The 25,894-nt window shown below is 34.8% G+C and overlaps 1 protein-coding gene across 1 annotated transcript in view; it reads right to left on the bottom strand.

Moving 5' to 3' along the window:
- The window catches only part of LOC118183496 (proline-, glutamic acid- and leucine-rich protein 1-like), a 223,786-nt gene that overhangs the window by 142,905 nt on the left and 54,987 nt on the right, over nucleotides 1–25,894 (bottom strand). Inside the window, exon 4 of the mRNA XM_085819090.1 lies at nucleotides 21,876–22,028. Coding sequence (XP_085675216.1) covers nucleotides 21,876–22,028 — 153 coding nt within the window. The remainder of the gene's footprint in view (nucleotides 1–21,875; nucleotides 22,029–25,894) is intronic.

Genomic DNA, 25,894 nt, shown 5'->3' with positions numbered 1-25,894 from the left:
AGATGTCCTGCTTCATACTTTGATAGATAGTTAATTTTAAAATAGTAATATAGTACTTTAAAAGATAATTAATTTCTTTCAAGGATTTTACTACTTCTGGTACATTCATTAGAAGGGCCTTCAAAGCCACACATTTTGCCAAACATCTCGTCTGGCTGCTTCCTTTTGAGTTGGTTTTTGTACATGTTTTCGTAATATCCCATCGAATAGTGAATCCCACAAAAAAGCTAAATATCTTCTGGATAATTCCAAAAAAGTTAACTGCTTCGGGGCAAGACGAGGCAGAATGCGCACAGATAAGATTCAAAGAGTGAGCCAAATATCACACATATTTGGGCAGCTTATTCATTTCTATAATCCTGGCTTGTACTCCAGGATTACTCCAAGATCTAGTATGGCCGGTAAGACTGGCCGTATTAGATCTGTTATCCGCAGATTGACCACAACATTGTCAATATCCAAACCATCAAGGGTCAGTTTTTCCACAATCCGTTGAGAAATACATTCTCCTGTCTTTCCACCAATTTCTATGAAATCAATAAAGCTCTCCTTTATTTCACACATATCACCACCTATTTTTTACGTATTGAATCACATGGCTCATTTGTTCTGTATGCGACGCTTCTGTAATGCAATCGAACATTACTGTATAATATTTGGCTTCTTTAATATCATTTAAAATGCTATTGCGAACTGTTTTCGCCATTACATCAGTAATTTCATTTTGAATTATCTTTGTTAAATATTATACTTGTCCCTTCTTTAGGTATTCTAACTGGTACTTAAAGAGTTACGTTTGGCTAGCAGAGTCATTTAATTAAAAAAATTGCGTCGACTAGGCCGAGGGCACCTTGCGAGCAGACTGCCAGGGGTTTCATCAGATCCACGGAAAAGACAGTTTGTTGAAAGATACAATACAGCATCCATACTCATCTGTAGGATCTTTCTCCATTTTTTTTTCTCTGTGGGAATTAATCTCTTAATGTCATGATCGATGCCTTGACACAATTTCATTTGTTGTAGTCGAATTTTCCTCTTAATCACGTACTCTCTGTGGATTTCAGATATTTCGTTCTCAGTTAACCTTTCTGAAGCTTTAGTGAATCCTGCACTACACAATGCTGATGTAACGGCAGTGGCATGTTTCTGGTAAATCTCACAGGGTGTACAAAAATTTCATTTTTAGTTTTAGAATATATAAGCCAAGATCTTTCATTATTTGCTAATGTTCTGTGCCACAATGAAGATGTCAAATGTCTTCCATCACGTTCAGTGTACCTAAGGTCTACGTTTTCTGGATATTTTTCGGCTAATAATACAGCTTGACTGCTAAGAAAGATTATTGCTGATCGTTCATTTTTTCTGTGATTGGCCTGGTCCGACAAATTAAAAGATTTTAAGTCTTCTTTCTGCTGCCCACATTCACCTAAATGAGAAAATACATTATACTCTAATTTCATGTCCTCTAGATGTTCGTTTGCGGTCTGTGAAGAAAGTTGTTCTCTCAGTTGCTGAAATGGTGTCTGTTTGAGGATGATAGATGAAGATTATTCATTTTGGTCATGCAAATTGCAAGAAATATCAGTATCGTTTAGAATCTCTGCACCATCGGAAGTTGCGGCAGGGTCTGACGGTTCGTCTTTTCTGTGAAGCCATTTTTCATTTTAGCTGCAATTAGTTTTCTCTGTTCCGTCCTATCTTTTGCTCTGGTTCTATATTCTGCACCTGAGAGTTTTTTTCTAGACCCTCTCATGATTTCTTGCGCCCTAAATAATATACAGTATAACTTGCCTTAATAAGAAAAGCTAAAAATCGACGTAATTAAATTCAACAGTATTAAGGCCACGTCGCAGACGCACGCGCTAACTAAATGGTTGCGTCTCCCTAAATATAGTGAAGAATACTAGAAGCAGGCATATTAACAGAAAATGAAACAACAAAAAACCCCTCCAGATTAAAAAACTTAAAAAAGTATAAAAATAATAAATCCATTTTTAAAACCTAGGTTGCTGACTGGCTGAAAAAAATCAAAATACCTTACTTCATTTCTGTTGTATATTCGCGTGCATTAATTTGAATTATTTCATTGGTCCAAGGTTAATTTGTATTCGGTGTTAGGAAAGAGTTACAATTTACAATGCTTCTCCATTTATTTCGCAAGAGGCGTTGGTATAAAAACAAGGCACCTCTATGCAATCGTTCTGTTTTTCATTTGAATATTCCCGCCAGGAGAGAGGACAACAGAGGGACTCTAGGCAAAGAAGTTGAAGGGAAAGATATATAGATTCTTTTCTTTGCTCTATGCGTCACTTACAGGGACCAAAGACCAAAGCATCTAGGGAGTACCTTTGTATTAAAATTACATGTTAGGTTGGCAGAGGGACAGGGTCCTTTGACTTTCTCAGTGATGCCTGGAGTCCCTCTATTGTCTTCTTCCTGATCTGATCTTTAGAGTCGTGTTCGGCTGTACTTAGCTTACTTTTAAAACCATTTGCTCCATTAAGAGGTTTCGACTAATTAATTAAATATTCTTAAAAGAGGTTTTTAAATCTGGCTTTAAAACTACTAATGTTGCATCAAAATTTGACATCATTCCAAATACAATTCAGCGTCACTCTTGAATTTGCCGCCCGGTGCACAGACCCCGGCTTGCCCCCCCCTAGATCTGGGACTGGATCTTGCAAAGGCAGCTAGTGAGCGCGATAGAGCAATAATTTAAAGAATTTTTCGGGTCCTTGTCGGGTTTCACTATAGGGATAACAAAGGCCCTGCACCAGGCAGTTGGAAAAATTTGTTCCTTCCATATCTTATTATAAAGAGCAAGAAGGACCACTAGAGGTTCATAGGGCAGGTGCTTTATCATCAAGTAACTTATGCCATGAGTACCAGGGCAAGTCATATCAGTGCACGCATCTTTATGGACAGAAACTCTTTTGAGTAATTGCTACTGCCAGATACAGCAGCAACTGTATCACCTAAAGCATCAACTATTTCTTCTCTAGTGCTTATCAACTTTTCATCTTTTTCTAGAACAGAAAAGGGATAATCATTATATAGTCCAGTGGCTTTGCGGACTCTTTCCCAAACCTGTTTGCTAGACACTTAGGAGGTAATAATGGAGATGTAGGCTGCCCATGATTTTCTCTGACTTTGCCACCTCACTTTTCTTGCATTCGCCTTAGCTTTTTTGAATGCAAGATTTTCCGGTGTTGGATATTGGCGAAAGATACGCCAAGCTTTCTTTTGCTCTCTTGAAGTTTAATGACAATCACTGTTCCACCAGGGTTAGGGAACTTTGTCGAGGACTTCAGAATACAGAGTTCAGCTGCTTGTACAATAGTATCAGAGATCACATTTTTACTGCAGTATTAATGTCCACATTGCTAACCATTTCTTCAGTCAGCACAGCGCAAGATGCAAAAATACCCCAATCAGCTTTATCGTAAAGTAAGTGTGGTTGTCTTGAGATCTTTGATTTTCCTGTAATATTTACAATGACTGAGAAGTGGTCACTATCATAGAGATTCTCCCCTACACTGAAAGAGCAAAAAGATAGTAGACAGGGAGAACAAAAAACCAGATCTATTGCATGAAATGTTCTAGTCGGTTGACGAAAGTAAGTGTATTCTCCATTATTAAGGTGACAAATAGGACGATCTTCCATTAATCGTTCAATCTGCCAGCCCCTTGAATTAGTGTCCCTACTTCCCCATAAGGTACTATGGGCACTGAAGTCACCTAAAAGCAAAACAGGTTTTGGAAGCTGCTCTATTATTCTGTCCAACTCTCGCTGACCAAGAAGCTCATGTGGGGGTAAATAAATAGTGATTGAAAAGCATAAATTAATCTGAACTGCCACAGCTTGAAGGGAGGTTGTCAAAGGGAGAGCAATGTATGGGTGATTGTGGGAGGCGATAAGGCCCAGACCACCACAGGCACGATCCCCAAGTGGGTTGTCCTTTCTTACTGTGGTATATGTTCGTATCTTAGCATGTCTGCTTCTTTTTAACAAGGTCTCCTGAAGTGCAAGGCAGGCAGGTTGATGCATGTTTATTAAATCCTTGATGTTATCTAGGTTTTGAAGAAAACCCCGGCAATTCCACGAAATAAATGTACCCATAATGGATGCTTGTTTTGGTGTTGTTGTTGTTTTTACTTTCGAGGCAAAAGGTGTTTCGGAAGGGATAACCCTTCTTCAACGTCCATTTCGTCTGACTCGTCTAGGCATCCTGAACTCATGCTTGCGATGGAACTTTGACTGGGGGTCCTGGGTTTCTACTTATTTTTCTCTTGTTTATCTCTATGTTTGTTCTGTTGGACATCCTGTTTTCTTTTGGGCGCAGTCACCGGCGTACTACTTTTAACATCAGGTTTTTTTCCCCCTGATTTTTGGTTTCTAGGATTTTCTGTCATTGCTAGTTCTTTTTTCTGTGTGGTTATTGTGGTTTGCGTTGATATTGATCTGAATGATTTTGTTGCGGATGCATAAGATTTGTTAGGTCTTGACTGATTAGAGAGAATCAGTCTTTTCTCTTCTGTAAATGATATCTTTTGTGTAACTTTAATGTTTTGAATTTGTATTTCTGTCTGCCATTTTGGACAGGATCTTGAAAAAGCTGGATGCTCGCCTTTACAGTTTATACATAAGGGGGCAGCAGAGCAGCCTTCACTAGCATGGCCTACGATGGAACATCGAGCGCACGTGAGGCTACCGCGACAAGAGGTCTTTCCATGTCCAAAGCGCTGACATTGAAAGCAACGCACTGGATTCGGTAGATATGGCCTGACTGAACAGTTTAGGTATCCAGCTTTGATGTTTTTAGGCAGGTTAGGAGACTTAAAAGTAAGTATGCCATGTTTAGTGGAATGAGTTGACCTTCTTTCCATATTTTGATCCTACCAGCACCACACACGTTTTGATCTGCTAATTCTTTAACAAAGTCCTCTCAGTTACTGACAGTAAGTCTATTTCAGAGATTACTCCTCGGGATGAATTTAGAGTGTTATGTGGCTTAACTGCGATGTTTGCTTGTCCTAATAGTTAGTTTCGAAAGACTATTAGACTGCTTTCCGGACACAGTTTCTATCAAAAGGTCTCCAGACCGAAGCCTCTTAATATTTTTCAGTTCTCCTACAGAAGACAAAAGATGTTTGTTTATTAGAAAGGGCGACATTTTTTTTTAAATTCTTCAGAGCTGGTTATAATTAAGAAACGTGGACAAAGTACATCTGAGACAGTGCCTTCTATGTCGCTTCTTAGTCTTTTGGTAACAATCGGAGTATTGGGTACATTGTTGGAGCAGGAAGGTATCATAGCATTCATATTTAAATGGAGAAAGATTCGGGTCCGACCAACCCACCCACCATGGAGCCCAACATGGGACGCAGATTCCCACGCCAGGGCTAGCCGGACCTATATGCAAACTGAAGTCCCACAGTCGGCTTTCCCAAAAGCAGGTACTTCCGAGAGCTTGTCCCCAAGCCATTGACAGAAGGACTAGTTACCAGCTGATTGACACCTGTGAGGACGACAAGGTGTCTCCCGTTTAACTGAAGCAGAGGCCAAAGCAGTGTGTTGGGCCAGTACCTCACCCCTCAACTACCAGGACTCTCCTTTCCAGTGACATGGGTCTCCACGCACGGCAAACATGGCAGTTTTCTCATTACTCGAAGAACTAGGGACAAGCCTGTTCCAGTTTCTTATGAAGAGCCCGAACCTTGGAAGAGGAAACCACACAGGAGAAGAAAAACGGGAAAAGTTGAAGTTAACAGGAGAAGAGGCAGAAGGAGGAGAGATCACTGGGGCTTCAGGATTGTGGCACTCGATCACCGAGATGGTAATCCCCTGAAGGATCTTCACCTGCTATACTTTAGCTGGGCATGTTGGAACGGCCTTCACGCCTAGGGTGGCCCTAACAGAAGCCATGCTTCCGATGTACTTCGCCTGCTCCTCCCAGGGACACCCCCCCTTTGAGGCAGCATACCAGGATTTGGGGGGCAACATCATGTGAATACTTCATTATTAAAAAAATTTAGGATATGTTACTATATGATTTTATTGCATCATTTGAAACTATTAACTTTGAAATTTAGCATATTTAAGCACTTAGTAATAGCATCATACATGAAATAATTATTTGCAAAAATGAATTTAATAAAAATTTTAAAATTAGTTCATCTTTCTAAGTGAATCTTTTTGGCTATTTATTTGGAAGCTAGGCATTTTATATAGTGAAGACTATGAATATGCATTACCATCATGCTCAATTTGATATAGGCCATGAAAGAGAAGACAAAATCAGATGCCTGCAATAGGAATTCCAAAAGCAATGCCATTGCTCCTGATGTTCAAAACAAACAAACAAAAAAATATATCACTATGTCAAGTGGCTTATCAAAACCAGAAGCCCCAAAATATACATGGAAGAAAGAAATCTTTATATATCTGAAAAGGATAAGAAATTCAAAGGGAAACTTTGAATACCCATAATAAAATTACCAATCTAGAGATTCCATTTCGATTTGTAAAATATTTCTTGACTGATGAACTGATTCAGAAAATTTTAGACAAAAGCATGCTGTATAGTTTTCAAAAAGACCCATCCAGTACTATGCAGATTACAAAAAATGACATACAGAAGTAACTTGGAATTTGTTTGCTTACATCTGTAACTCATAACGCTAATATATGTGATTTTTGGAATGATGTAACTGGTATGGAGCTTGTGAAGAAGACAATGACATTAAATAATTTTGAAAATCTTAGATCTAACCTCCGTTTTAATGATAATGAAAAAGAAATACATAGAGGTGAGCTAAGCCATTATAAATTGTATAAAATCCATCCAGTTATTTACTCTCTTCTTGAAACATTTTCATCTGTTCATTTTGAAGAGTCATCGTCCATTGATGAACAAATGTGTGCCACTAATAATAACATTAGGCATAATTTATGACAATATATGATGAATAAAGCATACAAATGGGGTTACAAACTCTTTTCTACTCTCTGTTCTACATGAGGATTTTCTTACAATTTTGAAATCTATAGAGGACAAGAAAACAATCCTAAGTCGCTTTTGCCAATAGAACCAGATCTTGGTGCAAGTTCAAATGTTGTTGTTAGACTTTAAAGAAACATAAATAGGGCATACTCTCATTAGGTACAGCACACGGGAACAGAATTCCTAAATGTAAACTTCCTACAGAGAAAGAACTAAAGAAGTTTCCATGAGGTTCAACTGATGAATTTATAGCAAATGTGGATGGTGTTGATATATCATCTGTAATATGGAAAGACAAGCGATGTGTAGTACTTCTGTCGAAATTCCCAGGCAAACTGCCAGAAAAGAAAGTAAAGGCATTTCGAGCGATCTACACAAACTCATAACAAAGTTGACTGCCCAGAAACTGTCACAGTCTATAATAAGCATATCGGTGGAGTAGACTTGTTGGACAGTCATTTAGGTCGCCATAGGATAAACTAAAAGCTAAAAGGTAGTATTTCAGGTATCATTTGACTGAACTAGCAATAATAAATGCCTGGATCTTATATAAAGAGGTATCACTAAAAAAAGATCTCAGAGCTCAAGTTTGGAATCAAAAGCGTTTCAGAATTGTAGTTGCAGAGATTTTCTGCAAAATGGGAAAAATTGGTGTGCTAAGAGGAAGACCAAACAACAGAATATAGGGACAACTGGGAAACAATAAGGAAAAAATGTCCACGGTTGTGGTACTCTAGAGACATTAGGTATTTTTTTAGAAGCGGGCAATATGAACAATTAACAACGCCTTTGCCGGGAATCGAACCACAGACCTCTGAATTATGCGCTGAGCATACAGACCACTACACCACGAAGGTCCACTAAGAAGGCGGGAGAAATACCTTATATACTGCTCCTTTTAAAGGGTGACTGGGGTTTTTAGGGGACCCAATCGCCAATTCCAGGGTGAGCTGAATCATCATCCAACACCCATTTAGTTCGGGTGCCACTTGTAAAGACATTAGGTATTTTATTGGAAGCAGGCAAGATGAAAAATTAGCAACGCCTTCACCGGAAATCGAAGCGCAGACCTCTCAATTACACACTGAGCGCGCAAACCACTAGACCATGAAGGCTCACTAAGAAGGTGGGAGAAATACCTTATACAGTCAAAAGTCGTTAATCCGGACTCGGCGGGACTTTGGCGATTCCAGATTATAGATCATCAGTTTAAATCTGGTAAGATGGCATGCAGAAATTATAAAATTAAAAATATGAAACCGTAATTTATGAAATAAAGAGCAATTATGATCTAAAGGGTATCAAAATTTACAAAAAGAAAAAGCTAAATATTTATTTGTTTACTTTATTAAAAATTTCTTTCAATGTAAGTTGTTTAAGTTGCTTCGTTTCATGTGATAATACTTTCTCTTTAATTCTATTAAACAGACATAATTTCTTGTTTAGTTACAAAGTTCCGCTATTCAAGTCCTATAATTGCTGTGTCGAGAATACCGACTAATTTGTCAATCAAAATTTTTTTGTTTTCAATAACCTCTGTCACTTTCTTCGCTATCGGAAGCGAATTATAATGACGAGGAACTTGATTTAAATCATATCAAAGACAGAGTACATCAAGATGAAATATTACATTTAGTAAAGAATTATAAGCCAAATAAAATAAAAACATCTGCCCTGAAGATAAGGATAGTGCTGGCAGATCAACTTCCAATTCATTGCACACCGCGTCGTTTCCCTTCCCCCGCAGAGCAGCGTGAAATTGATAAACATATTTCGGAATGATTAGATAATCAAAGGATATGCCTTTATCCATTTTTTGCAGCAATTCCACTTTCTGTTTAATAGACTTCGAAACATACTTCCGCTTTGTAGATCCTTTATTAGTAAATATATATCGGAACTTTTATAAAACTGCTCTAACAGTCTGCAAAAAATAATAAGCCAGATCCAGTTCGAAGATTAAGGAACAACGCAATCTGCAACATTAACCGAATTAGATAATTTTAGCTTAGCTTATACCGTCCGTTATACATTAAACGCGCATGTGTACACCTATATTCGCAGCAGTAAAGGCCTATGCGCCTGCATGTAGCGACACATGCGCAGAAAGTTTTTAGCTTTGAGGTCCGGATTATGGGTGTCCGAATTAACGACTTTTGACTGTAGTACCACCAAAAGATTTGAGACAACACTCAGTTGATCACTGTCCAAATTAGAATACCAACAGAAACAGATGCAAAATGTCTAGTTGCAATGGATTTACCTACGTATCATGCACACAATCCCTTGTATTTCTATGCTTCAACAAAGACAAAAACTGCTACAAAAATTTCTGTAAGAAACGCGACATAGTTTAGTAATTGTTATTCATATAGAATACACTTTTATGAAAAAATTAAAAACACATTTTCATTAATAAATATCTCTTTAATGTAAATTTTTTAAACTGGTAGAATGTAAGGAGAATTGTCATTTTATGCACATTGTAACAGATATGCAACATAAGAAAAAATAAACATATTATACAAAATATTGATTTCTGATTTTTTTCCTTGTGTAATAAACTTTCCTTAGAATTGAATATATATATTTTTTTAGAAAATATACTCAATTCTAAGGAAATAAAAAAATCATGCATTTAAGGGTTAAGCTTTTCATATTTATATAAAGATTAGATTTTGGATAAAACTGGACAACTGAGAATATATTTAGTTGAAACCCGTAAAGGCCTGCTTACACTAAGTGGAACTTTGAGCCCAAGAAACATGCACAAACTTGACAATTAAGCTAGAGGGAAAAAAAAAAAAGATATTCACTATTTTTAACTTCTGCCTACGTACATGCAGGGAAGGGTGGCAATGTTTTTGGTCCAAAAATGTTTAGAGAGTAACAAGAATTAGGGTCAGCACAACACATTTTTACTACTTTTACAATGGCACTGCCTGTCTGTATGTGTATGACAATTTTTCATCCACGATAATTCTTAGATGAAACTTCCAAAAATTTCTATTTTCTGTATTTACGCTTTCTACATTCATATAAAGACGTGATTAAATTTTGGTCAAAACTGAACAACCACAAGTGATACTTTTCAGGCACCCCATAACAGTTTTTAATGAAAAACTACATAAAACATAATCTAAATCTTTTCAACTTTAACTTTCAGTTTTTCAGTAAACTAGTAATAACTAAAGCTTTCAAATTTTTAAATTTAGTATTTAAGACTATGAAGACTGTTAAATTTTGGCTGAAACTGATAAACTGTAATTGATATTTTATTTTTTGAAGCTTATAACAGACTTCCATTTAAAAAAAAAAATCTGGTGTCACCACGACTTCCTTGTACGGAATATTAAATTATACTCATTTGTTTCTTGCATTTCTTTTAAACTTATTGGATTTAATTATATCTACTTCGCCGACAGTGCATAAACCACAATAAAATAAAGGCATTCTTTAAAATTCACTCTATTTGTTTAACATAGCAACACTCTGGCACTAGGTTCACTTAACAGTATTATATTTCATTCATATTATAACTCAGAATGCACAAAATGTATATCATTTAAAGAATTATCTAATCGTTGCCACATGTTCTTTTCAAATACTATAATAAAGCTAGAATGATGTATAAAAGAAATTAAGCAAACAAAACAAAAAAGAAACAGTTTTTCACAGACAATTGAGTATTTCTCATTCAATTAATTCAATTTTCACTTCGCGACAAGACAAAAATACATAAAAGCTCAAAATATCTGTATTAAAAATTACTAATTATTAAAAATTAAGTAAATCTTAAACACTTATTTCCTCGAAAAAATTCCAGAAAGGATTAAGCATGATTTAATTCGCAATATTAAATGAAGGCATTATTTTAGTTGTTGCGAAGCTTAGTCTCTCTAGATTGGCAACAAATCTACAATTCTGCTGTTTCAAATGTAAACAAATATGTCCGCCATGTTATTTAAAACTTAAACAGCTTTTAGATTGTTGATAATTGTACAAATATTGCTTCCAGAATTATGAAAGGCATAAAAAACCTTAACTGGAAGATAAGAACAACAGAATTCAATCATTTTTAAAGCAAAAAATGTACAGTTTACAAACATATAAGAGTAAAGAAACTGAGATCACTGTGCCGAGTAACAGAGTGGATATATATATAAATATAGTATTTATATACGTTTGGTGTGGCCAATTGCAACCAAAATACGAGGTGCACATCTACATGTTATAGCAGTCCTATATATTATTTATATATAAATTTCAACGTTCCGAGGCTACTCGTTTTTGAGTTATGCGAGATACATACGTACATACGTTCGTAGAGACGCCACGAAAAATTATCTTCAGAATTTTAAAGCAGTTTTATAATTTTTTTGGAGGAAACAAGTCTTTTATTCTGTCCTTACGTACAGATATCACGCAAAAACATCATTAAATTGCATTCGATAGCGGTGAAAATGGATATTTTCGTTGAAATATGCTGCCTGAAACTTTTCGCGATTACAATACTTCCTTTTTACTTCGTACAAGGAAGTAAAAAAAGAAGAAGAAAGAAAAAGAATAGGAAAGAAGGAATAAATAAGTAACTAAATAAATAAATATGAGATAATCCAAAACTTCTCAAATTCGGGATTTAAAATAGGCACATGATTCAGAACGAGATATTACATTTATAAGCACTAAACATATTCGCTGAATTCCATAAATGCAATGAGAATAAGTTTCTTTTACTAAGACAAGCTCACATTATGAAGCAATTAAATGTATTAGCCTCACTCCTCAGTTTCACTTTTGTACCCAATCATTTTTCAAATAAAAGGATGCTGCCATCAAATGTTATCCCTACATATTATTTTTAAATAAATAATATACTGAATATAAAAAGAAATATATGAAGATACTTAATATTCTATGTGGAATTATAAAGATATACTGCTTTTAAAAATTTAGTAATTGTTAAGTCATTGATTTGTGAATACAAAACAATGTATGACTAGAGGATATACTACAATCGGCGTGATATTTTCAAATCAAACCAAAAATGGGGGGGGGAACTGATGTGTATAGGATTACATATAAAATAAGGAGTGTTTATAATTAACGTTGAACCATCAGAGTTCAATGTTAAATGAGGTTACACTATATTGTTTAATGTAACATTAAACTAAGAGCTTTAATGCTAAGTTAACATTAAACCTACAGTGTTAAATATTCAAGGTAACAGGAGTGATTTGAGATCCCATTTCAAAATTGAGCATGATTTTAAATAATTCAGAATGTTAATATGATGCATATACCTATAGTCATATGCAAATACTTTCAAGACAATTTCATTAATAAAGCATATATATATATATATATATATATATATATATATAATATATATATTTTAAATTATATTTTTACTGAATTATTTCTCATGATTACCTAAGTTTTTGGTTTCTCAATATTTTTGCAAATGGATTCCAGCCAACTGTGGAATCACGGGGAATGAAAAAGCTGATACATTGGCTAAGAATAGAACTTTGAAAATGCAAAGCATTAATAAACAACTTTCTTTTCATAAGACTAAATTGTTTGTTAACCTGACTTTTACAAAAATTGTTAAGCAGGATATGGTTTAATGTGCTATGGATAAAAGTTTGAGGATTCTGGGAAAGGAGACAAGTTCCCTGTTTCATTCCCAGTTTCCAAGAAATACAGTGGTAGTTCTATTTAGACGTCTGACCGGGCACGACTCTTTCTGAGAACACATCTACAGAATTGGAGTGATGGATTTCCCAAATTGCATTTTGTGTGACTCCAATCACCCTATGGTTTTTGAACATTTAAATAATTGTATTGCACTTTCTCGGTCTGATGAAATTGTTAAAAAGTACTAGAGAGCTTGTGAACTAAGAACTAATGTTTGGCATTTGTAAAATAAACATTTTTGTAAATAATTGTAAAGTTAAGCGCTCTCTTTTTTTTTTTTTTTTTTTCCGTGTGTGTTGGGGGCACTGCATTTATATTTTCTTTGCTAAAAATTTATAATTCAGTATGATCAACAATGCATTTTGACGCAGACAGTGGCTTGTCACTTAACTCTTAAGTACAGTCAAAAGTCGTTAATCCGGACTCGTCGGGACTTCGGCGATTCCGGATTATAGATCATCAGTTTAAATCTCGTAAGATGGCATGCAGAAATTCTAAAATTAAAAATATGAAACCGTAATTTATGAAATAAAGAACAATTATGATCTAAAGGGTATCAAAATTTGCAAAAAGAAAAAGCTTAATATTTATTTGTTTACTTTATTAAACATTTCCTTCAATGTAAGTTGCTTCGTTTCATGTGATAATACTTTCTCTTTAATTCTATTAAACAGACAAAATTTCTTGTTCAGTTACAAAGTTCCGCTGTTCAAGTCCTATAATTGCTGTGTCGAGAACACCGACTAATTTGTCAATCGAAATTTTTTCATTTTCAATAACCTCTGTCACTTTCTTCGCTATCGGAAGCGAATTATAATGACGAGGAACTTGTTTTAAATCATATCAAAGATGGAGCATATTGAGATGAAATACTACATTTGGTAAGGAATTATAAGCCTAATAAAATAAAAACATCTGCGCTGAAGATAAGGATAGTACTGACAGATCAACTTCCAATTTATTACGCGCCCGTCGCGGCTTTCCCCCCGCCGAGCAGTGTGAAATTGTTAAACAGATTTCGGATTTCAAAACATACTTTCGCTTTAGATCCTTTACATATTAACAAATATATATCGGAAATTCTATTTGATATAATCGAAAGTTTAAGCTTACTTTTATAAAATTGCTCTTACAGTCTGCAAAAAATAATAAGCCGGATCCAATTCGAAAATTAAGGAACAACGCAATCATCAACATTAACTGAAATAGATAATTAGATAATTTTAGCTTATACATCCATTATACATAAAACGCGCACGCGAAAACGTCTGCACTTGCGCACACTCAGATGCTCAGATGCGCAGTCGTAAAAGGTCTTACGCGCACGCGTAAACGCCTATGCGCATGTGTCAACGCGGTGCATGCGCTGAAAAAGTTTTTAGTTTTGAGGTCCGGATTATAGATCATTCCGAATTATGGGTGTCCGAATTAACGACTTTTGACTGTATTTGATTAGAACTGAAAATAAATAATATTTTATAATCTTCACAACTAGGCTATCAGAGCTGTTCCATGTTCTGTCATAATATCAGTCGTATAATGAAAAGAAATTTGATTTTAATTTGAGAAAGATGGTGAGTGAATATTTTGCAAAACAGCAATTCCAGTTATGTCTGGACCACAATCACCCTTTAAATTAATAAACAGATTTTAGTTACAAAGGATCAACCAGAGTGATAATTTTGAGAAGTGATCACTGTGTCACAATGCAAATGTGGGCAATGATGGTGAGGGCCAGTGATGGAACAGTGAGGAAAACTGTGCACGACGGAAAAGCTCAGAAAATCCTAAAATGAACTCCATATGGGGCTAGTACTGCAACATCTGCTCTAGTATCATGAGGATCCCGTTTTCCTAGAGCAGATCACTTTGAGCTGATCTCATTTTGAGTCACTAGAGCAGATCACTTTGAGTGATGGCTGGTGCCATCACTTTGAGCCAGAGACTACACAGGACAACATGTAATGGAAGCATTCATCATCACCTTCGCCTAAAAAATCAAGAGCTATGTCCTCAGCAGGAAGGGTGATGTTCACAGTCTTTTTCAACATTCGAGGTCCAATACTCATCTAATTTCTCAAGCACAGAAAAGTGAAAACTTTCGTAGCTTACGCAAATCTCTCAGGAGCAAACAGCATGGGCTGCTTGTGGAGGGAGTGATTCTGCTTCACTACAACACACGTCCGCACATCTTCAAATTCGCACAAATTGTAATTGTCAAGTTCAAGTGGAAGCAACTTGAGTATCCATCCTACAGCCCAGACATGTCGCCCTGTGGCTTCCCCGAGTCTGGTCTGGTAAAAAAAAATCTCAGAGGGAAGCATTTCAATTCATATGAACATTTCAACGGAAGAACACTATGGAGGACTGGCTCCCTCCACAGCCACATGAATTCTGGAAACAAGGAATCCTCTGGCTCGTGAAATAGGGGGATAATTGTGTTGATACCTCGGGTGATTACTTGTGAATGAAGGCTTCAATTATACCCACAGTGCTGTTTTGTACCTTTTCATTTCAACACCTTTATAAGTGTGTGTGTGGTACAGTAGTAGAACTAAAAACTTGAATGGGAAAAATGAAAAAAGGTGAAATATGTTTTCATCAAAAAGGTGATATTCTTCTATTAATATGCAAAAATATTAAGAGAAGTTAAAATAAGTACAATGCATAATGCCAAAGTAATACTGACTGGGAAGCTAAATATAAATAAATAAATAAAACTAATGAAAATATCCAAAAAGTCTCTGTGCACAACAGAGTACATGTATTGCCAATCATGGAGATAAATATCTTTCACATTATGCAACCCTTCAAATAACTATAAAATGGACCATAAGAAAGGGCATCATTTATCATAAACACTGCATTAAGCTTTATAATATACAGCAAACCCAGCTAAAAAATGCAATACAAAAATTATTTATTCTCTGCAGGAAGGTCATAGGTAATTACAGAAATTGATGCCACCACAGCCTACCACCTCATGGGCTGCTGCTTCTACCAAAGATCCACTTCGTAGATTGTCCAGTGACATGTGAAAACACAGGGTTCATAGTCACATTTTAGTTAAAAAAATAAGCACCTATAAGCCCTTTTCAAGCACATTTTAAGAAAAAAATAAGCACCTGTCTAATTACATTATACACAACTGCATAACCTTAAAAGAAAAATTAGACTTGTAATTTAAAATATGAAGAATGCAATATTTATTAAGAGAATGAGCATTACCTCAACAATGGAAAACAATTAACTTTTTTTTTTTTTTTTTATTTTATTTTAAATGACAGTTCAATTTACAGAATTAGTTTACAATGAGAGGAGAAAAAACTATGCAGAACTAAACTATATTACAAAATTTAATGATATTTCAGTTGAAAATATAGAAAATAAATAATAAGCCATATTAATTGTATTCATTTGGCACCTAATAATAAATACAATTTATTTTTCAGCTCATATTAATATTTAAATAATTTAACTTAAATCAAAATTCTGAACATTTTCTAAATTTTCATTACATAACAGTTTTCCCTTAACATATATCCAAGCAAAGTAATTTAAGTAAAAAAGAGGCACATTTCTGAAATCAGAAGACGGGAAATTGCTTCATTCAGTCATCCTTCAACAGTAAAAGCTTAACTAACCAGCATACTCGGAAATTCCCGAATTTTCAGGATAGTAACTGGAAAAAGAGGAGTGGGGGAGATTATGGCCGTTCTTTAGATTTAAATTTAGGCTAAATAAATGATTTTGACATTTTGATATGTGCATCATATAAAAACCAACTGAACTGAGAAATATTCTGCTTAGAAAGCACAGTAAAACTCTTTTAAGTGTTCATAAACAAATCTCAGACTGAACATCAAAATTAATTACCAATGCAAAATACCGCAAACGTTATTGCGCAATACGTGCAGCGTAATTCTTCCATATGTGATATTACGCAATCAGAATCAACACCTGCCGGTATTCGGAGAAAGAACTAAATAAAGGAAAAGAAAGAAACTTACTAATCTGGGGTGTTTCTGATTCTAATTTTCAACAGACTGTATTAAATTTCCAGAATAGAATCAATCTTCGCTTGAGTTGGGTAGACCGCAAAAACTTTTAGTCCTATTCAATCCAGACTGGACAGTGACAAAAAAAAGTCTGCTGCTTCAATATTAGAGATTTTGCGGAGAAAGGAGAGAATCTCCCAAACTCCGTACTGTATAATGTATTGGGGGAAAAAAAAAAAGAAATTATTTTGACTATTCGATTACTTTCCTTTTATTTAAGCCATTCCGAATATTATTCCTTAGAAAGCTAATCTGTGTAAAAACACACCCATTTTTGGAAGTTTATCCATACTTCACCAGTTACTGCAATTATATTATAATAAATATTCATACATATGCTCATAATATAAGCATAACGATCATAATAAACACGAATATGAAACTGACCACGCGGAACGAGAATGCAAATTTATTAAAATCTTGGTAGAAATTCAAACGTGTGTAGTATTTGGGTGGGAGAAAAAGAATACTGAATGTACCGGAATTTTCAACATTTTCGCAATTCTTTGGCCAATAGAACGACGTGCATCATAGGTTACGTTAATGCAGAGGAAGGGGGGGAAGCAATTTTCGGGAGTATGATTCACCATCTGACATTGAATATAAGGAAGAAAAGCTGTTTATTTAGCTTCGGCTTTAGTACGGGGAAAAAATGCGTGTTCATTAAAAACAAAGGATTAAAAAAAAAAAAAAAGCATTAAAAACAAAAAAAAAATAAGGACTTTAACCCTTTCATGGGCCGTGGGAAGATTACTTTCCACCTATACGATCCTGGGAAATACACCTGTGGGAAGCGCAAAACCCACTATAATATATTGGCTTTGGTATTATAACGTTGGGAACTCTTAATTCCCACTTCAGTATTGTGCTGTCATCTGTGTTCAATCGATTGAAAACAGAATTACCACATTTGTTTTGAAAGTTCGAATGCGTTGTGTGAGATCTGTTCCACTGAGACACCTGTTTTGATTTGACATTTGCATTGCTATACGATTCTGCTACAAATGTAAGTAAAACACTGTTTTTATTATAACAACGTTCTCTTATTTTGTATATTTCTGCAAGAACTATCTAATATTAAATAATAAATAATGAGTGAAAAGTGAAAATGCTAATGCATTGTGTGTAAAAGCCACGTGCAATAGGTATGTTGGAAAAATTAGAATATTTTTGAAAATACATTTGAAAATAACATTCAATTCTACTGAGAAAGAAAAGGATTATTTTGGCATGATTTTTACCGAGGAAATTTTACAGAATATTGTTGACGAAACTCATATGCAAAGCAGCCTAAGAAAAGGAAGGGATTGGGTCATACCACAAAAGACAGTATTCTGAACTTCACATCAGAAGAATTGAAAGCATGGGTAGGTATGCATATACTCATGGGTATACATCAATTGCCTGAACTGAAAAACTACTGGAGCACAGATCCTATTCTCAGTGTTCAGTCAGTAGCAAGAATAATAATCGCAAAGAGGTTCAAAAAAGTAACTGAGATTTTACACGTAAACGACAACAGCACAAATTCATGTGGGCAACTTGGGCATGATAAACTCGATAAAGTCAAACCAATCCTCTCACAGCTCAATGATTCCATACCTAAGTCTACGAACTTTCGTCAACATTACGAATAGATGAATGTATGATAGCTTTCAAAGGGAGAACTTCATTGAAGCAGTATATGCCAATGAAGCCTATAAAAAGAGGTTGCAAGGTGTGGTGTTTAGCAGACCCTAAGAGTGGATATATTCAAAAATTTGAAATTTATTGTGGAAAAGAAACTTTTGATAATAAGGGTAAAATATTGAGCTTAGGGGAAACAAACTAAACTAACGGAAGATGTGAAACAGACAGGACATCTTATAGCCTATGATAACTATTTGACATCTTTTAGGCTTGCAAAAAGTCTGTTTATAAGTGGTCTGTTTTCTGTGAGGCCGCAAAGGAAGGATCTTCCACCAATGTTGAAGGCTAATAACAAACTACAAAGAGGGGAATCAACGTTCCTAACTAAAGAAGGTGTTGCTGCAATAAAGTGGATGGACAAAAAGGCTGTTACATTGTTGGCTACTGCACACAATTCAGGGATTATTACATCTGTAAATCGTACACAAAAGGATGGTACTAAAACAGAAGTACCTTGCCCTAAAGCTGTTGCCGTATATAACGATATCATGGGAGGGGTTGATTGCTTCGATCAAAGAAAAGAAAGATACCAAATAGGAAGAAGATCTGTAGAATGGTGGCATCTTATTTTTGATTTTCTTATTGATCTTGGCATCATAAATAGTTTTATACTGTGGCAAGTAAACAAGAGAAACAGAAGGTTAGACCACCTAACATTCCGTGTAGCATTAGCTCGTCAACTAATAGATGGATATTCCTCGAAAAAGGAAAGGCCGTCCTGCTAGCTTCCAAGCAAAAAGGTGTGCAGTTCCGGATGATACACGCTTAGCCAATGTGGGAAATCATATGCCAAAGATGGTTTCCAACTATAGACGATGTAGGAAATGTTGCACAAATTCCCAAGAAAAGAGGACCTGCTATATGTGTGCAGTATGTGATGCACCCTTGTGCATTGCAATATGTTTCTCATCTTTTCACGGCAAATAATCGCCTTTAAATTGAATTTTCTCTATGACCATAAAAGGTCCCATGGGAAGTATACTTCCCACACCTAGAATTTAAACGTAAACAAAAAATTTGGCAAAGTAAAATATATTTCCTTAAATGCTATTGTTTAGTTGATAATAAAACATAAAAAAATGGGAGAAATTCAAAAGAGAAATAAATGGCCCACGAAAGGGTTAAAGAAAACGTAAGCACCTATAAGGGCCTTTATATTTTATTTTCAAACTTAAGGACTTATAAGCACTTGTAAGGACCACTACGAACCCTGAAACATACCTTCAGGGTATAAAAACAACACCCAAGAAAAATTTTCCAATGACAGTATGCCACATTTACAGATCACATAGAAATGACACCCGGTGCATGTGCAATTTCTGTGACATACCATTACATAAAGGAAGTTGCTTCAACAAGTATCACTGAAAAAAATTTTAGTCATCTATGCATATCCAAATAATAAAAATTTTATTTAAACATATTGTGCTTTCAAAAAATAATTTTAGTCATATTATATGTCCTGTAAAATAAATTATACGTTACATTGCTTCCGATGGCAAAATATGATAGATCATTTTCCAATACTGATTTTTTTTCACATAACAAAGCACCTTTTATTGGTCAAATGGCAAAGTTTCAGAACAACAAACATAACAGCAAATTGAATAAGCTTGAAAAATGCTGTTTACAGACAATTTGAAAAAAGTGGCTTACCATATTTTGCCATCATCTACCTGATTTTCAGGGTAATGCCCATCACCATACAAAAATGAGATTCTTGTTTTCAGTCTATGACTTTCTAAAGCTTTTGTGCTCAGCAATGTGTTAATTACCATTGTTTTAATTTTTTAATGTTTTATTTAGTCACTTTTCAGCATTAAATACATACAGATCATAATTCTGTATTTATTTTATGTTTCTCTTCTCTCTTTTTGTTGGGGGGGGGGAGAAGAGGGTTTTGGAGAAGAAACCAACTGAGGCGGGGGCATTACCAACAATTTTAATAACAAAAAAGAAAACTTCAAAAAATAAAGAAAAACATTTTGGGAAAAAATGTCCACTTGAGACAAAGCTATTGAACAAAGCTTGAGACAAAGCTATTTTTGGGGAAAGAAATAGGCCAAATATGCCAATAATGCAAAGTATGGCTTTAAGGGGTTACATGGGCTTCACGGGTTCAAAAAATTGATTTTTCTTTTTTTGGCTTATTAGAATCTAAAACATCTCTCAAATATTGTCCGAAAATTTTAAGTTGATCCGAGTAATAGTTTTGAAGCTACAGCCTTTTCAAGTGGCGCGCTCAAGGCTACCTGGGCTCCGCTTGCCACAGGTATAAAAGAGCAGCTGCTCGCCTATTGTTCATTTGTCCTTTATGGCTACTTTTCTCTTTTTCTGAGGGCAACTAGTTGAAATACTTCATTTGGTGATCACTTGTTGAACCACGAGGTTTATTTTGAGGTTATAAGTGTCCAAAGTAAATTATATTTAAAAATGCAAAAAGTTTCAAGATCTCAAATAGTGGATGGGTGCTTGTAGAAAAGATCGACCCAAGAAACGGAGATAGTCGTTCAATCCTAAAAATCCTGAGCAGCATGATGATTCTTTCATGAGCACATCAGCAAAATTTGAAAGGTGAAAGCATGTGCCAGAGACCACGCTCCAATATTCCATCATCGATTTTTATCTTGTTTTTTCATCGCTGTCGTGTTTTGTGCAGTGTTCAAACGTCAATGAAAGTGAAGGTGAAGAAAACTTGTGTGATGGAAAAGTAAACTTTAAACAATGCTCGAAATTCGGTCTGGAATTTAAAATTGAGGTAGCATGTAAACGATGTGCGCTGAAATATATTTTATCTTGTCAAAAAATTGGCAGAATGTATGAACTAAATAGGCAGTTTATTTTTGTCATGAGATTATTGGGTTTAGGGCTTGCCGGATGCAAAAAATTTTGTGGTCACTCAAAACTTTAAACGCGTTTTTCTCAAAACTATGTTTTTAAAGTCGGTTGTCAAGATTTCTCGAAGACTACTCCACCCATCTCGATGAAATTTTAAACAGGTCTTTGAGATACAATTTACAAGGACTTGGACGAAGGTTTTTTTTTTTTTTCAATTGCAACTATTTTTTTCCCCCCAAAATGCCATGAAATTTTTATCGAATTTTGCATTTTTATGTGAAAACAGCTGTCAAACATTTAATTTTCATTTTTTTCCCCCCTTTGTCCAATTTCTAGTTTGAAGCCTTAACTAAAACACGGATTCTTTTTTTCACTTCAGATGATCCTGCTACTCTGATGACAACCTATGCAACCCCTTAACAGAAAAGTACCTTAATATTTTTCAGAACTTTTTTACTCTCAATGCAATGATAAAACTTCACTAATATTTAAAATTTTTTAGTTTACTTTGCTGCATTAAAATAATACATATTAAACCAAATTGCATTTATAAATAAACAACATAATTTTACATCAAAATTATTACCTCATTTTCACTAATTTTAGTCATTAAAACAGGAATAAGCATTGATAAAAAGTCATTAGCTGAATCTGAAGGTTGAGAAGACTTGAATAGACGCTCAACAATCACAGTTAAAATACTGTATGACAATTCCTTCACATTGTAATCATCAGATTCCTAGCGAAGAATGAGAATAAACAAGTAAATTATATCAACAATAGTAATTTACACAAGCACTTTGATTCAGACATTAAAAACAACTGTTCTATACAAAAATGATAAAAAAATTTTTTTATCAAAAAACTACAATTTGATAAAGCAAGAATAATGTTATATAAGTTGTCTTCAGAATAAACAAGGGTAAATTTCAATAACTCATAATACTTCTGATATACAGTCAAAAGTCGTTAATTCGGACCTCAAAGCTAAAATCTTCCTGTGCATGCGGCGCGTTGACGCATGCTCATAGGTGTTTTACGCGTGCGCGCAAGACATTTACGACTGCGCATATGCGTCTGCGCAAGCGCAGAATACGTTTCCGCGTGCGCGTTTAATGTATAACGGACGGTGTAAGCTAAAATTATCTAATTATCTATTTCAGTTAATGTCGATGATTGCGTTGTTCCTTAATCTTCGAATTGGATCCGGCTTATTATTTTTTGCAGACTGTAAGAGCAATTTTATAAAAGTAAGCTTGAACTTTCGATTATGTCAAATAGAATTTCTGATGCTGGAGCTCCCAAAGGATCTAGAAAACGAAAGTATGTTTCGATGTCCATCAAACAAAAAACAAATTGCTACAAAAAATGGATAAAGGTATATCCTTTGTTTATCTAATCGTTCCGAAATCTGTTTATCAATTTCACGCCGCTCTGCGCGCGGGGGGGGGGGGGGGGCGTTGCGGCGCGCAATGAACTAGAAGTTGATCTGTCAGCACTATCGTTATCTTCAGGGCAGATGTTTTTATTTTATTCGGCTTATAATTCCTCCGTCTTTGATATGACTTAAATCAAATTCCTCGTCATTATAAATATCACGAATACAAATCAAATAGTTTTCTGGTTGCAATTTTCTACAATAATTTCAGCTATGCGTAAGGTACGCATGCGCGCGTTGAAAGAAATGTTTAATAAAGTAAACAAATAAATATTAAGCTTCTTTTTTTGTATATTTTGATACCCTTTAGATCATAATTGCTCATTATTTTATAAATTAAATTTCCATATTTTTAATTTTATAATTTCTGCATGCCATCTTACCAGATTTAAACTGATGATCTATAATCCAGAAAAATCGATAATCCGGAATCGCCGAAGTCCCTACGAGTCCGGATTAAAGACTTTTGACTGTAGTAAATGAGGGGTGGTCATCTCCTGTACCCTCAAGGTTCAATTCAAATAGTGCCTCAGAACGACCAAATAGGTTATATTTAGCAAATTTTTAAGTAATAAACACTAGTTATTTCAAGATTCTAATGGCATTAATTTCAAATAATATTTGAATCGAATTTTATTATATTTGAATTAATTTGAATGAAGATAGTTATAAAATGGTCAGAAGTATGAAAACATACACTAATTTGAAAATTTGGTCAAAATAAATTTTGTTAGCCTAGCAGTGGGCTAATATTTTGCCATCAAAGAAGTTAAATAATACAAAATACGAGTGCAAGTCAAAAATTATCTACATTTTTGTCATAACTTTTCTCACATTGTGCACTTTACTTTCTGTTCTCGTATATTTTGTTATACTGTTGTGGTAATGATGTGAAAGTTTGATCTTAATTCCTCCATTTTTCTTCCTTCTGTTGCAGATATATCATGACTGCTCAATTAGAAGTTTGCACCAAAGAGGAACAATGAGTAGTGATCTGATTCCTCTGGTCGGAGGGTGTCAAAGGGTCTGACATTCATCACAGACTATCATCGCAATATGGGAAAAGTACACTATCACATAAAACTGTGTTTTGACAAAGCGTTGACATACACTAACATGAGTGAGCTTGTGTTCTGCAATAAGCTTTCTTAGTACCCACTGTGCACAGACTTTATGAAAACCGAGCTCGTCATGGATGATTTGATGGCCAGAAACATGACTAATGTTAAAAGCAGATGCTACCTCATTGATACTGATTCACTTATTCATGTCTGACCCTTTGACACCCTCCGACCAGAGGAATCGGATCACTGCCTGTTGTTCCTCTTTGTTGCAAACTTCTAATGCAGCAGCCATCATATACTTGCAACAAAAGGAAGAAAAATGGAGGAATTAAGATCAAACTTTCACAGCATTACCACAACAGTATAAACAGCAAAACTGGACTAACTGTAAGAGGGATGGAATAGGATGGGATGGTGTAAGATTAAGAGCTTATATTGTTAGTCGCTTATTCAAATCAGTGGTAAGAAAAAAATCGTATTCTTCTATTATCGTATGCCGCATTCAGAAATATATGCTTGTACATATGGATGTTCATGTATGCATGTATATATGTACGTACCCTGATATATGTGTGTCCTGAGAAAGGCAGCTGACTTAGAAAAGACATGCTTCAGCATTTCTTAACTCACATCATCTAGACCTGGACTAGACCTATATGACTGCAACAAAGCTCTCTTTAGCTCAAGCATGGTGAAGGGCTGAATGCAATGCGATTCATCTCAGAGCATATTTTGACAGAAAGAAAAGCTAGAGGGTAACGTAATATTTGGTGATTGTTTGGCGATCTACAAAGCCTGCTTGGTGCATTTCATCTCTTCTCCTGAGAGGTTATTATATTTAAGGGAGCTGAACACTTGATGAGAACTAGCAAGGTGCTCGCTAGTTGTATGTTATAGAAGCAGTATTCTGCAGAGTTTAATTTTATGCTTTAATGTTGTTTTAATAAATACTCTGTTCTGTTTAGTCAAATGGTGCCTTGTTAATGGCCAAAGCTATTACAATTCCCTCGATTTCGACTCACATTCCAGAGCAGTGAAAACAAAAAGGGATATGCCACACACTGAAAGAAGTTTGCGTTTCTGAATCGGAATAAGAAGCATAAGAATAATTATGTTCTGAAGTTGAAAAGTTTAAAAGAAAACAAAATGTTCAAAAACATGAAGAAAAGAAGATTTGGTAACTGTCTTATTGGAAATTGGCAAAGAAGCAACAACAGATTTGAAACTGGTAAAATTGAAACATAAACTGTAGAACTGCAAGGAATCCATTCAAGATACTGACTTCGAAAAAAATTCTGACTACTATCTTGAAAAACAGAAAAGGAAAAAGAGAAATGGAAACTGAGAATAGAACAAGAAAAGATGAAATGAATAATGAGAACAGAAGAAAAGTAATCGAAGTAATACAAATGGAAGAGAAACTGAAAATACAAAAGGACTGAAAAAGAACACAAAATTGAATTAGCAAAGATTTGAGCAATTCAAAATGGAGAAAGTCCGAGACCTTCCACCCAAAACACCAGCACAGAAGCTAAGCTTATCAAAGAAGTAGAAACACTGACTATGCCAGTACCAAAGAAAGCAGAAACATGGAATACATTTTTCAATTCTATTGAAAGAGCACAAGAAAATTCCAGAAGAGTTCAAAGCAGAAATATTATTGAAAGTAACTGGAGAAAAAGCTTGAAATATCCTGATCTACATAAAGGTGAAAAATCTGCAAAATTACACACACACACACACACACACACAAAAAAAAAAAAAAAAAAAAAAAAAAAATCTGAAATGTTTCAGATTTTAAATTACGTCCAAAGGGGCTTTTTTTAACGTTTTGAGTGTTACCTTTATTTATTAAATATCATGTTCTTTGCACTTAAACCATAAAATTCAGTTCAAGAGCAATATCGCAAAATAATGTTAAATTAAGCATATCTTTAGAATTTCCGATATACACAGTCTCGCGAGATGGAGATAAAAGTATTTTTTTTATATATAACGTTGCCATTTCTCGCTTTTAAAGCATTGAGTTTGTAAATCAAAAATTCGTTAAAGTTTTACAAAATATAAAATCTATAATAAAACAAATTCCAAATTTGGGATTTC

This window comes from Stegodyphus dumicola, chromosome 6 (assembly GCF_044657685.1).
Source record: "Stegodyphus dumicola isolate Sdum_Otavi_A_Nest chromosome 6, ASM4465768v1".
NCBI lineage: Eukaryota > Metazoa > Arthropoda > Arachnida > Araneae > Eresidae > Stegodyphus > Stegodyphus dumicola.
Note: the sequence above shows the minus strand (reverse complement) of the source record. Positions and strands in the feature narration are given on the sequence as shown.